This window comes from Cryptosporidium ubiquitum, assembly GCF_001865345.1.
Source record: "Cryptosporidium ubiquitum isolate 39726 chromosome Unknown contig_11, whole genome shotgun sequence".
Classification (NCBI taxonomy): domain Eukaryota; phylum Apicomplexa; class Conoidasida; order Eucoccidiorida; family Cryptosporidiidae; genus Cryptosporidium; species Cryptosporidium ubiquitum.
In genome coordinates, this window is record NW_021639812.1 from 194,507 (window position 1) to 208,801 (window position 14,295).

The following is a 14,295-nucleotide window of genomic DNA, read 5'->3' on the forward strand; positions in this document are numbered from 1 at the left end:
GGCGTGCATGTATTGCGTTGTGTGGTACCGGTGGTATTAAAGAGAAAAAAATGAGAATTTGATTTTTTTTGTAAAGTTAGTATGAATTTAGAGCTAGGAATAAGAGGATTACTATTTTATAATAACATCACAAATTTACGGGGTTACTGATAGAAATAGTTCCAAAAGCTGTTAGATTCTTCTCCTTCAAACTCAAAGTAGACCGACTTAATGTCTTTTAAACTCAATTTTGAATTATTCCTAATTAGTAGAATCAAAAGTTGGGTGATATCCAACTCAAAATGATTAATTTGTTTACAATGGCCATCATAATCAAGATTTTGTGAATCCTGTAAATTTTGATTTTTCTCTCCAATTAACAATGACCTTACATCTGAATGATTATTATGGTTGTTTTTTCCAATTTCAAAATGTTCGGATAAAATTTGTTTGGCTTGATTAAAGTATGCAGTTTTTGATCCGATCCAAAGATAAACTACGGTAGCTCTCAAATCTTTGTCTAAAGAATTTGACAATAGATTGGCATGTTTTTCTTTAGCTTTCTCATCTTTATCTCTTTTTCCTTCAGAGGTTATTTCACCTATGACGATAAGGGGACAAACAGAGCCAGGAAGAAGGTCTTCAGAGTCGAAGAAGCGTAGAGACTCCGATCCAAAGTAGTCAGGAAACCTAAATAGTAGAACTTTTATTCCTCCTCCATCCAAAGTACTGTAACTATCTTCATTCATATAAAAGCTTCCCTGAGAGATGGAACTTCTCTTAGAGTAACTGCTGCTATTATAGCAGAAAGCTTCGTCTTGATTAAATAATATTGAGTGCTGGCTCTTTGTTGGAATAGGATCTTTGGTAGAAGATTGAGGTATTAAGTCCATCTCGGGTTCCTGGTTCCGTTCCTGTTTTTGTTTTTGTTTTTGTTTTTGTTTTTGTTTTTGTTTCTGTTCTCGGTGTTGAATTTCAAAAGAATTCTCTCCTCCTTTGAAAGTAAAATCAAGCTTCGGTATAACTACTTTATTAAAGGTTAAAGGATTAAGCTCTTTTCTGCCCCCCTCATCTAGTAGGTGCTCTCTTGTATAGTTAATTCGTTGGGAATCTAACGAAAAATGATGTTGGTTATTTCTTCCTACCACTTCTCCAGATTCATCAATGGTGTCTTCGAGGTTAGTTGGAGAGTTTCTCGAAGAGACTGGAGACCCATCTGAAGATGCAAATGAAGAAAAATATGATAATGATTCGTCCAAAGATACTAAAGACGATGACTCTGAGCTAGACCCTATTTCTGAATTCAATGTCTGGTTTAAAGGTTGTGTGTTATTCTCATCTTTCCTGTCATTTTCGTCGTCGAAATCATGGTCATCATCAAAACCAAGTGGAATTGCAGCTTTTGAAATATTTTTTATTGATGGAGAAGAAAATGACCTTTGCATGACATCACAAGAGCTACTTGAGTGCATGCTAGTTGGCGCCAAATTCTGCATGAATTCCCCGCTCTCTGAGAATTCATGGAAGTACTCGAGAATTACAGTGGATGAGAGAATATTTGTAATGTATTCAGAGGTTGAGTTCTTATCATCTCCAAGCGCTCCAATTATCAAGTCTGCCCTAATTTCTAAGTTTTCGAGCTCCAAAGATGAGAAATGGCCCATTTCAATCATGAGGATTTGCCTGCAAAACCTCAAAACACCTAAAATGGATTCCCTAACTCCTTCTTTTGCCTGGCTTCCAATCCAGATCCAAAGCTTCTCACGACGAATGTAATCTGCCTCTTCCAAAAGACTCTGTCTTAACAGATAAATTTTGCTCGAATTTAAAGTAAAGCCATTATTTCCACCACCTTTCCAGTTAATCAATGACACAGGAATTCCATATTCGGACATATAGTAAAGTTTCAAAGAAGTAACCCAGTGTTTCTTCCCTAAATGGCTTATAGAAGGAAACTCAGCTCTTCCTCCTCCTTCTTCAACAGTTGATAAATTTAGTTTGCCTGAGTTCAAAGCTTTCTGAAATAATAATAACTGATAAGTAAAACCAATGTTCGGACTCGAAGTACTTCTTCGTTCCCTCACATACTCTGAAGCATCATTAAAACTTTGATTATATTTCCACATTAAATAGCCTATTACTATACTGGAAGATCTAGAAACTCCTTCCTGGCAATGCACATATACCCTGTTTACATTGCTTTCATTTAGCTTTGTGTTTATCCATTCAATACTATCATACAACACTCCTTCAATACTTTCCTGGGGTGTATCCAACACAAAGTAGGTTTTGTATTCTAGTTTATCTTGAAAGACGTTTGTACAAGTGTCTCCTGATACATTAATTATATGTGTTATGCCACTTTCTTCCAATTTCTCCCAGTTACAAGCTACGTAATATCCCCCAAGATACAGTTTACCTTCTATTATCTCACTACATATTGTTCTATACCTTCTAATTACATCCAAACGCTCATTAGTTAACATATTAACTTATTTCCTATTAATATCGAATACAATACTATTTTCCAGCTCTGGTTTGAGTCTTTATACTTTAAAATACCTCTTATTCTTTCTTTTGTTTCTCAGGCTCTATATCTTAAATTTTTCGGACAAAATCTTCTGGTTGCATTACAAATCGAAAAAAATGTGAGCCTATTTCGAATATTCGTGTTCTTTCAGGCCTTCTTTTCTCCGAAATAGTCCCTTCCTCTCCTCCCCTCCTTTCCATTGGGCTTTGTAGCCTAAAAAAAAAAGTTTCCCAGGCCCAGAAGACGTTTTTTAAAAAATCTTCCTATTATCTCTTTTTCTCTTCTCACTCTTTATAGTTTTGTCAAATTCTTCTCTACTACTTTAACCTATTATTTTCCACTATTACCCAAAAATTTTTAAATCCTATATTATGTTTTGGCGGGAAGCCATGCTTACAAAATTACGAGACTGCTTTCACAATGTGAGGAATATATTTTTCATGTTTTTTTAATTATTAAAGCTTTGGCGGTAAAACTACTTATGGCCAGATAATAAAAGTAATTTCCTGGGAAAAAAAAAGGAAAAGTCTCAAATGTAACATCAAAGAGTGCGTTATGAAGGTAAAAGGACATTTTTTATGGTTTGTTTGAGTTTTTAGAAACTAGTTCTGAGGTTTAAGAAATTTGTGAATAATGAAAATGAAGGAAAGTCACCAGGTGTTACAAGGCAAAATTAGCCCAGATAAAGGTCAAAATTCCAAAATACCATCCAGCAGTTCTAATGATGGTGATTTAACTTTGAAAAGAAAGGCAAGAGAAAAGCTTGGTTTTGACCAAGTCCAAAGTTTGAAAGATTTGCTAGCAAAAAGAGAGTATAATGAAGCCCTTGAACTGTTGCTTGAATATTACTACAATGGATTCATAGTGGAAAGTTGGATGGAAAACCTGATTCCTGAAAAAACAAATTATAAATATTTAAACAAAGAGATCCTAGATTCTGTAGACTTTCATCTATATGATATTTCGGGGATCGTCATACTTAGCTATATAATTCACTGTTATATATGCAAGAATGATATTTTTGGGGCAATACAATTGATCAAGAGTTTTGAGAGAGCATGTTTTGGTCTAAAAGTTTCTGAAAATGATAAAAACCACCATTCAGAAATTGAAGATAACATTACTTTACATTTTATTTCATGGTGTAACTGTTTCTCAATTAAAAATGTGATTCAGGAAAACAAAGGCAACATAAAGCAGGAGTTAAGTATACGTAAACACTTTCTAAAGTTAATTGACATCTACTACTTTTTTAGAATCCAAGTCATTTTCTGGAAGTTAGCAATGTACAAGACTTACCATATTCCAAATGCCTCGGTATTCTTGCCTGAAAATAAGCAAAGCAAAGATTTGAGTGAGAACATCAAGATTGAAGACTACTTTGTATTCTTTGACCAGGCAATTGATGAACTACACATTATAATTGATGAAATTGATTATATTTTAAACCTATTCAAAGATTTTGACGAGCAAGTCACTAAGAACTGGCTCCTCAAGTATAAGGTGGTTCTTCTCATCCTCGTTGAAGCTTTAACCCTCAGAGATTACTATAATGAAGCAGTAAAACTTTTGAACGAGTCAATGCAAAAACACTTTCCGGATGATATTTCGTTGTATTCTTTAATTGCGCGAATTTCACTCCAATATGGAAACTTTCCTTTGGTCAGCTCTACCCTAAACACTATCGAGGAGTGTCTCCAGCATCCAAAGCATAATACAAATGTCAATATTGCTCACTATAGATTTACTCTTGGGCTACTAAACATGGTACAAGATGATCCAGTCACTGCTTCACTTAACTTTAATACTTCAGCTGCCTTGTACAAAGAGCTTGCCATCAACTTAAACAAAGAATACCTACTTCCTTGCAGTACCTCCTTCAACAATCTTTCAGTCGCCTCCTTCTATTCAAGCAAACTCCCTAACTCTGTGTCCATTCTTGAAAACCAAATCTACAACCAAAATAACTTCTTCTTCAACTCACAACAGCTTTTTGCCACTAACTTCAAGAATCTCAAAACTTTGTATCAGTTCTCATCAGATAAAGATAAGCTAATCAATGAGCTTAAAAAAATGTCTAAAAGCTCTCTTAGATACTCGATCATGATTAATTAGTACTTATAACTTAACTACTCATATATTTAAATAGATTATGAGATAAAAAGTCAGATAGATGTAAATATAAATACTTTTGTTTACACCTATTTCTAGCCCTCTCTCTTTAAAACGAATTCTGGATGTAAATACCTACATGAAAGCGCCTTCTGTGATCTACCGCACCTTTCCTCGACAAAAAGATTAAAGCATTTGCTTAACTCTATACCAAGTCCAACTCCCTTCTCTTTAAATCGTCTTTTTTCACCTTTTGCCCAAAGGGGTTCATTAACTTATCCATTTTGAACCATTCTTTCTTGTAATATCTGAACAAGTCCATCTTTATTTTCCTCCAACTTTCCACCTTTGGATACAAGTAACTAATAAATGTGTCTTCAGAATTTAACAACATTTCTTGATCTTCCCAAATCCTTTATTTTTATTATTTCCCTTTTTTTCTTTCTTTTCTCAATCCACACATTTACCCCAATTTGCATCTCAGTCTTAAGCTGAATTATTGCATGCGAATTTACTCTCAGAAAGCCCGCCTTTCAACCATTTATGTAAAGCCCCCATGTCTCTCCATTAAAAAAAAAATAGCTTAGAATGTGAAAATTGAAATAAATAAAAATTTTGCAGAAAAATTTGAGATTTTAGAGAATTAAATCTGTTCACACTTGATTTATCTCCGTGTGGTGTTTTCTAGTTTTATATTTATCACTCCTTTTATTTTCTTTCAATATTTATTTATAGTGATTTTTCTGACTATATTAATTTGGTCTGTATGTGTTTGGGCGGGTTTAAAATTTTATCTAGAATGAGTAATAAACTGCAATTTTAACAAATAATATTGAAATAGCTATTTGTGGTAACAAGGTATACGGTTAATAATAAATTAGTGGGAAAATAAATTAAATATTTATTTATAATTTGGTGAAGATTTATTGAAGAAAACTGTACCAAAAATTTAAGCTTATAAAACCAAGTTTAGAAGGAAAGATGAGCACCGAAGCACTAAATAAAATCATCAAAAAATCAGAAAAAGAAAAAATTAAAAAGGAACTTTATAATGAGTACGAGCTATTCAAAGTTTCAAACATTTACAATGAAATGGATTTAATAAAGTCAATTTCAAATGTAGTTTCCTCTATCATTTCACTATCAGGTTTGAAAGAACAAGTTCAAACATACCACAGGAAAAATATTTTAATGTTAATAGCAACCATCTTTGGAGTGTTCGGGGCAGTGGTATTTAAATTTCCAAAAGACCAGTGGTTGATTCTATTATGTGTTGGAGGTTTCTTTCTTTCTATGTTCGGAACATTGTTGGTTGATATAAAATCTCCATTTTCAGGTTTTACAAACTCTTATCTCGTTCCAAAAAATCTTCAGGAAAAAGGCAAATTTTCTTTAAAAAATATTTGGAACTATAATAAGGATGCATGTTACTTTACGCCAAAACTGAATCGTACTTCTAATAATATCGAGTTTTTAATTCAGAATCAAGAATGCCAAGTATCAAAAACTATTTATATTGGAAAACTATTCACATGTGATGGTTATATAAATACCGACCAAATTTTTGAAATTGTCACCAAGCTTATCGTGGATTTATACAATAATTCCAACGAAAAGAAAAGGAAGTAGTCTAAATTTTGATTTTTCGTTTTCGTATTAGATTATTCTATATTACGTGTATAATAGTATTAAGGCAAAAAGCCAGGAATTTGGTCAATTTTTATATGTCTATTTAGCCAGATATCGCTAATTGGAAGGTCATCTTCTTTTATTCACTCCTCCAAATTTTTTTTCTTGTTCTATCCCATTTTCACACAGAATTCTTCCCCACCACTTATTTAGCTTATTTAACTTTAGTCATGCAAGATAATTCCACTGACTGTATAAATTAAACTGCGGGTGAATGGCGCCAAATCCACTTTGACATTAGTTAGAAAGTCAAATTAAGAAATCGTTTCTTTTTCAAAAAGAAAAAAAAAAAAGAAGTCCCATTGGAATGAGAAGAGTGTGTATTTGAGATATTTTCAGAGGGTACTTTAATAAAATGTCAAAGTTATCTGAGTATTCAAAAGAGATTTCAAAAATAAGACGTAAGTTTAGCCAGGCTCAGGCTGAGCGTCATCTATTAGCAATGCAGTGTGGGGAAAAAACGCATGCATGCAACACTGTTTGCAAAATTGCTGCCATACATGCGTTCTGATATTAATAAAAAAGATTTGACTTGGGAAATATGAAATTTTAGAGTCTCTAAATTATTCCCTTTTGGACAATGACTTGGAAGTTAGATTAAATAAGAGTTATAAAATTGGTCCCAAGTCTAAAAATAAGACTTTGGACACCAAAAATGTGTGTGAATCATTTGCAATATTATCTAAGCTGGAGGATCCAGCAGGTAAGTTTAAATGAGTCCATTAGACGCGAATTTCTCAATATTGAACACCTGACTAATCATATTTATAGAGTTGGATTTGGTAATGGAGGGTCCAAAGGAAAAATACAAAAAACATATTCTGGGACTAATGAAAGATGATTCCAAAAAAAATAAGATTTCAAAGAATACAAGGCAGGATAGGAACTATGTGTCGAAAAGTATTGGGATGGATTCGTCTCTGAAACTTGGGATGAAAACTTATTGCTACTCAAATGGAGCAGAATGGAGTCCAATGAATCCAAGTTTAATATGGAGAAAAACTAAAGAAAGTGACAATGCAACCACCATTCCTTCATCATTCTCTAATCAGAGAGCCTTAATGAACAATCCGGGAATAATTAGGAAACTTGAAAACGAACTTGGTCCAGTTAAAGGTTCAATTATGCTTGCAGCAACAGGAGAAAAGTTTCAAGACATTAATACTGGTAACTCAATAACTGCAAAAGAGGTTTGGAAAGATGAACCTCTATCTCCAATTGCGAAAATTTCACAGCAGGATAGAGACAAACAGTATATGGGGCATTACAATCAGGAAATACCTATATATGATCATTTTGGCGTTCAACAAGCAGAGCTAGTGAATTTGACAGATTTTGGAAACATCAAATTACCAGTGAGAAGTGTCTTGTCAATGACCCAAGAAGCATCAAAGGAGGTACAGAAGGAACTTCTGGAGAAGGAGGGAAGACTGGAAATGAAGCTTTTAAATGCAGTTGATCCCCACAGCCAGAAGTTGCAGCATAAGGATATGCCAGAAAACAAAATGGTTTGTGAAAGAAAACCTTTGATGGGAAATCAATATAATAAAGGTTTAATTGATATTAAGGAAAAGATCTTGTTTGAAGGAGAAATTGACAAAAACAGGGAAGAAAGTCAAAAAAACGATCTAATGAAGTTAAGAGTCTTCAATACCAACTTTGAAAAACATCTAGGCTTTAAGCTAACTGGAAAAGTATCTTTGGATAATATAGGAGACAAGGTCATTTCTCTAGGAACAGAAAACACCTCCAAGTTAATCGGAAAAGAGTTCAGAGAACTGAGATGCCAACTCGGATGGGAAAACGCTACCGAAAATACTTCCAATACCAACGAAAAAGAGTTTAACATATATGGAGATGTTTTGGATCAAAAAAATATTTCAAATGAAGCCATAGTTGATCGCCTCATTGAAAATACAACTCTTTACCCATGTTTTGATGAAGTTCTCTTTGAAAATACTTTTAGAATACATCCAGACAAAAGTAGGAATCATATCTCACTAATAACAGACCATCTGGACGCTACTTCTGTCTTGAGTTCCAGTGATCTTCTTCTAAATGTTCATAAGAGACAATACACTCCTCCCTTGGCTGAAAACTTCCCCAAAGGTCTTCCATCTATTATTCAAGATCCTCGCATAATTTGGCAAAAGGAGTTCCTAAATATTCCATATGAAATTACTGCTGATTTAATTCGAAAAATTCAAAGAGGTTTTTGGGACGAAATTATCAATGATATAGCTAAGAGCAGTTATGGGTCAATCTCTATATCTTCCATTGAATCAATAAACAATATAAAGAAGTTTATTTTAAATGAACTCAATTATAATTCCATATATAATGTTGATGAACCCTTTGATGTCTCACCACCAAGTCTATCTCCTGTTGAAAGGGAACAACAAACAAGAATAGGACCCAACTTCAAATCTCAGTTAATAAATAATAACAAGCTGATTTTAACCCCGAAATTGAAACTCGGATTTGGAAATACTAGTCTGATTTCTAATTCTCTTTCTAAGATTGGAGCCAAAATATTTGGAGGATATACAACCCAGGCACCATCCAATTCTGATGAAAATTCTAAGCTCGAACCAATTAGAAACGATGTATCTGCCATTAAATTTATTCCCGATTGTGAATTATATGAGACAGCACTATGGGGAAGATATGAATTCCCAAATGATGACTCCAATAAGGGTATTATACGAAAAGTCAAAACTGTAGAAGCTAATGAAGAAGATCCCTTGTATAAGAGTAATGTAATTTCAATGTCAAATGAATGGAAGGCAGATGTTGAAAGACAAACAAGGGAACGAAAAGAGGGAGTTGAAATGTTGGCTAATTCTCGAAATGAATCTTCTCTCAAAGATCTAACTTCTAACCTGAATAAAATTGTGGAATCTGGAATAGAAAATATGGATAAAAAGGAATTTTCTAGGTTAAGTGAAATCTTTAAAGATAAAAATCAAAATCTTATTGAGGTGTTGAATAAGAATCAACCATCTGGAAAAGTGATTGGAAAAGAAGGCAGTTTGCTTCAAAAAGATTACAATCAGTTTAATAAGTCAGGAATTAGGAATGTTGGATTGTCTAGTCTTGGTGTTAACCAACAAAACACTTACAACCATATGAATTCTCCTAATGCTAATAAAACAGGAGCTCAACAAAGCATCTTTAGAAAGATTAGAAATTCTCAAAAGACTGGAAAGAACAAAAATGGTATTGATATTATTGAAGATTATGATGATGATGAAAGTTCTATTAGAGATGATGACTCAGAGGAATTAGAAGATCTCTCAAGTGAAAATGAGGAAGATTTTAGACAAATCTGTGAGACAATTCATATAGCTCCATGGGAACCAACTAATTTAATGATGACAAAAAATCTGTTCAAATCAATGAATAATATCTTCTCCACTTTGTCAGTAATCATTACAAAAGATTCAAAAGTTAAAAACAGAATTGAACTTTTTGAACTTGGTGAACATGGAGTAATTGTATGGTTAAATAGAGATCCTATCAAAATTAAAGATAAGATTTTATCTTGTTGTAATAATGTCAAAGGAAAATTAAGGGTTAAAGGAGGAATATACATTACTCCTGATACTGAGATATCTCCAATTGAACCATGTACTGAGGTTCCTGGTAATTATACTTTTACTGTAACTGGAATCAATTTTTCTTATTTGGTTTTAAATAAGAGTTATTCTAAACAACTGGATCATGTAAAGAATTTTGTTTCAACTTATGAGAAATTCATGTTGTTTCATACTAATTATAGTAATATTAGTAATTATAATGGAAATCATTTATATAACCAGAATTCCAATGTGGGAATGGAATACAAAGGAAAAGGTTTAAAGAATGATTTTCCAATATCAGAACAAACTCAATTTGGAGTTAATGCAGATACAGATATTGATATAATTACTAGATATGATAAGAAGACAATTAATAATATTGACATAACTAATTTAATTCCAGCTTTAAATAATAATGAAATTTCAGGTAATAATACAATTTTGGTGGTATCTGATAATCCTTTTGTAAAAGGAATACTTCCACTATCTTTATCAGATCTTCCAAAGACAACAATCAAGTTCAGTTTGAGAAGGAATCGTTTATTATTATGGAGATCAATAAAATGTCAGATCTGGAAAACTCAATACATTGAATATTGTCTTAAGAGTTCTATAATACCAGCAAAGAAGGTGGTAAATTTCATTTCAAATGCTTTTACAAAATCGATTGCTTCAAATTCTTTTGATATGGCAGGTTTAATGTTTCAAGAGAATTTGTTTTCCCATTGTATTGGTGTTGCTTTATCTAGAAGAGATCCAAAAGAGATGATTTTTAGAGGATGTTATATGGGGGATGAAGGATTTCATGCAATTTTTCCTTTACTAACTCAGTTAAAGTCTCTAGGAAAGTTAGATTTGGGGATGAACAATTTAACAGCTCATTCATTACCTCTAATTTTAGAGGTAGTGAAAAGATGTAATTGTAAGAAACTTCTTTTGGATTTTAATAATTTGGGTCCAAATAAGACAAAGCGTGAATTTTCAGCATTTTTCAAACATATTTTGTTTTCAACAAGCATAGAATATCTAAATCTTTCAAGAAACAAGATTAATGGAAGATGCATTGACTCTTTGGATACAATTTTGGATAATTCAAACTTTAAAAATAAGACATTGGAGACTCTTAATTGGTGTTCAAATGGCAATACTCAACCTGAAATTGAAACATTATTGCTTGCTCTTCAGCCTTGTTGCACAAATCTCTCAAAAGTTTTCTTGGGAGGAAATCCTATTGAAAGGATTGATGCTTTTAGAAGAAGGTTCAGTCGAATTCGTATCGTTATGGAGGATGTAAGTTCCCATTATCTGATCAAGAACCGGGGTAGTCCAGAGGAAAAGAACTATTTGGCAGATTCTAGGTTGAGAAGATCTCAAGGATTTAGTAGAATCGGTTCATCGAATTCTAATTTGAATTTTGAAAATTCCAGATTGTTTTCCCGATATTAAGCTGGATAAGAGTATTTTTGGGGAATTTTATAGTATAAAGAGATATTAGTAAATAAGGAGAATAAAGTAGGAAGAAAATTGTGATATCATAAAGGAAAGAGAGAAACAGTTTTTTTTTTGTACATTTAGCTATAGTTACTAGATTCGACAAATAATGTATAATTTATAGTAATATTAAGTGTTAATAATATTTTTTTATAAGTAAAAAGTACAAAAGTCGAAGAGGAAGCAAAATCAGACGATTAAGATGGAGAAAACCCCACTATTCTCTACATAATCTTTACTTTCTCTTATTTGTTCCACTTTCTTGGTTTTTTCTTTATTTTTTTTTGTATTCCTCCTTTTTTTCTTTATTTTTTAATTTTCATTCCTCTCTAACCCATAGGGATCTATTTTTCGGACCCTAAAGGCCGGGCATGCAAAAGTAACATGCAGAATTTCCCGCCAATTACTATTAAAGAAGGCGGGTTTTGCCAATGAGTAATATAATGTAGGTGCAATAATTAATTGATTACGTGGAAGAATAATTTGGGAAATTGGTTTTAAATTGAATAGAGACAATAGTGTGACAGTTTGAGTAAACCGGCAAAATAAAGATCCTTTTCTTTTTTCTTTATTGGGTATATTATCCAAGGAAAGAGTAGAAGAAAGAAGTAGAGAGAAGAAGAAAGGAAAGGAAAATAGGAATTTCAATATTAAGTAATATATAATATCAAGAGTTTGAGTTATAAAATCATAACATTAGTTAATTACAAAAAGAAATAAATATTGTTCTATAATAATAATAATAATAGAGTAGAAAGGTTAGCAAAGTGGGAAAATAATAAGTAAAGAGTTTAAGCTAAGAAAATTGAATATCCACGTGGTTTTAATAAAATAGAGGGGAAGATGAATTATTTTCTTTTGGTGCATACAGCTTACCTGATATTTACTTTGATAGGTTTTGGTTTTGGAGAAGAGCTTCGTCTCTCAAAGTTTAATGAGTTTGGAACTAGTACTACTACTACTAATAATAATAATAATAATAGTAGTACCAGTATACATTCTTCAAACAATTTAGCCAATACTACTACTTCTACTGGTACTAGTACATTCATGATCACGAATACCATGATTACTAGTAGAATTAATGAAAGTAATATTGGACAACAATTGACGACTCCAGGGCCAAAATTCGTTCAGAATCCATCAAATCAAGGTTCAATAGACAATGAAGAGTCTTCAGTAAAACAATTAGGATTGGAAGATCTCTCAGAATTTATTAAGATTGACTCAGTTGTATTATTTTATGTACCATGGTGTGTATATTGTCGTGGAATTATGCCCGAATTTGAAAAGGTTGCAGTTATGCTTAAAGGAAAAAAGATAAGCTTTGGAAAAATTGATTGTAATGAGCATCGTAAAGCAGTATTATTAGAACAAATAATAAGATTCCCAACAGTGAAAATATACTCAGAAGGCCAAAGTCGATATTATTCTGGACTTCCAAATTCTGTTTCTATGATCAACTTTATAAATGGGGAATTTAACCGAGATATTTTAATTTCTGATTTGAAGGTTTTTAGTGTCTTTTTAAATGTAGACAATGATTCTATTAAGGTAATAGCAATAATTGACCATGAAGAACGTGAGGGGGAAAGTGGTATAACATCTTTAGTTTCTTCTTCTTATACAAAACTCAGCCGTAAGTATCATAATATTTTCTTTGCACATACTTTAAGTAATAACACTGAAGTTCTGAAATATATTGAAGATTATTCATCAAAAGATAAAAATTCGAAGAGTATAACTCCTAATAAAATAAAGGAAAATACTCTAGCAATTTTCACGCCTTGGAATGATGATACAAATGAACATTATGATTATGATAAAAATAATCTGAAAAATAAGCATGGATTAATTCTGATTGATAAAGTTGACTTTAAAGACTTTGATTATTTAGAAAAACAAATTTTAAAATACCAATATCCTTTGGTGATTGAGTTTAATCCTCTAATTGCCCAAAAGTTATTTTTAGGTGAAAAAACACTTTCCTTTCTCTTTATTAAAGATGATGTGCCAAACTTTAAAGTAATAATGGAAAGATATAAAAAAATTGCGAGCCAATTTAGAGGAGAGATTTTATTTATAAATTCAGGAACTACTCTTGCTCATGAAAGAAGAATTGCCCAAGTATTAATACAAGAAGACTGCTTACTTCCTTGCATTTCCATAATAAGGTTTCCAAAGAATGATGAAGGGAAAGTGATTACACCCAGCTTACCGAATATGCCTCCAATTAAACGTCCTCAAGCTCCACTAGTTTATAGGTCTGAATTTTCTGGTCCAGAGTTACTCAAAGACTCAAATCTTGAACATTTTATTCAAGACTTTGCATCTGGAAGACTGAATCCTTATTTTAAAAGCGAAGAGCCGCCATCTGAAGAAGATAATGATGGACCTGTTCGTATAGTAGTTTCAAAAACGTTCAAAAAAGAAGTTATTGAATCAAATTTGGATGTATTAATAGTTTTTTATGCTCCATGGTGTGGACATTGTAGGAAATTAGAACCTGATTATAATATACTTGCTCAAAGACTTCGTGGTATTAATGATAAACTGAGGATTGCAAAGATTGATGGATCTCAAAATGAAGTTGAAAATATTCAAATTTTAGGATATCCCTCTATTTTATTGTTTAAGTTAGGAAAGAAGACTGAACCAATTTTGTATAGTGGCGACAGATCCGTTGCAAATATGATAGAATGGATCTCTAAAAATACTAGTTTCAAGTTTGACTATCTTCAGTATTTAAATCCTGAGTTAGCTTTTGAAGATGATGATCTTGATATGGCATTTTCTCACGAATTATAATTCCAAAATCTCGAAATTCTGAAATTACTTGTTAAATTGTACTTTCAATTAGTGAAATTTAGTTTATATAATAATTTTTTTTTTTCTCAACTTTAATTATTCACT

General features: G+C 32.2%; 5 protein-coding genes across 5 annotated transcripts; 4 read left to right on the top strand and 1 right to left on the bottom strand.

Annotated features, from left to right (window-relative positions):
- Positions 1 to 143: 143 nt before the first annotated feature.
- cubi_00073 (dual specificity phosphatase) lies at positions 144 to 2,465 on the bottom strand (the record flags this gene model as incomplete). Its single annotated transcript, XM_029017087.1, has 1 exon — positions 144 to 2,465. The coding sequence occupies one exon, from the start codon at positions 2,463 to 2,465 to the stop codon at positions 144 to 146; it is 2,322 nt and encodes a 773-aa protein (XP_028875666.1).
- A 683-nt stretch (positions 2,466 to 3,148) lies between these two features.
- cubi_00074 (uncharacterized protein) lies at positions 3,149 to 4,624 on the top strand (the record flags this gene model as incomplete). The annotated part of the gene is made up of 1 exon (XM_029017088.1): positions 3,149 to 4,624. One exon carries the CDS (start codon positions 3,149 to 3,151, stop codon positions 4,622 to 4,624), a length of 1,476 nt encoding a protein of 491 aa, XP_028875667.1.
- A 978-nt stretch (positions 4,625 to 5,602) lies between these two features.
- cubi_00075 (uncharacterized protein) lies at positions 5,603 to 6,250 on the top strand (the record flags this gene model as incomplete). Its single annotated transcript, XM_029017089.1, has 1 exon — positions 5,603 to 6,250. The coding sequence occupies one exon, from the start codon at positions 5,603 to 5,605 to the stop codon at positions 6,248 to 6,250; it is 648 nt and encodes a 215-aa protein (XP_028875668.1).
- A 415-nt stretch (positions 6,251 to 6,665) lies between these two features.
- cubi_00076 (uncharacterized protein) lies at positions 6,666 to 11,337 on the top strand (the record flags this gene model as incomplete). Its single annotated transcript, XM_029017090.1, has 3 exons — positions 6,666 to 6,738; positions 6,864 to 7,013; positions 7,082 to 11,337. The coding sequence occupies 3 exons, from the start codon at positions 6,666 to 6,668 to the stop codon at positions 11,335 to 11,337; spliced, it is 4,479 nt and encodes a 1,492-aa protein (XP_028875669.1).
- An 888-nt stretch (positions 11,338 to 12,225) lies between these two features.
- Positions 12,226 to 14,190, top strand: cubi_00077 (uncharacterized protein; the record flags this gene model as incomplete). The annotated part of the gene is made up of 1 exon (XM_029017091.1): positions 12,226 to 14,190. One exon carries the CDS (start codon positions 12,226 to 12,228, stop codon positions 14,188 to 14,190), a length of 1,965 nt encoding a protein of 654 aa, XP_028875670.1.
- Positions 14,191 to 14,295: the final 105 nt, after the last annotated feature.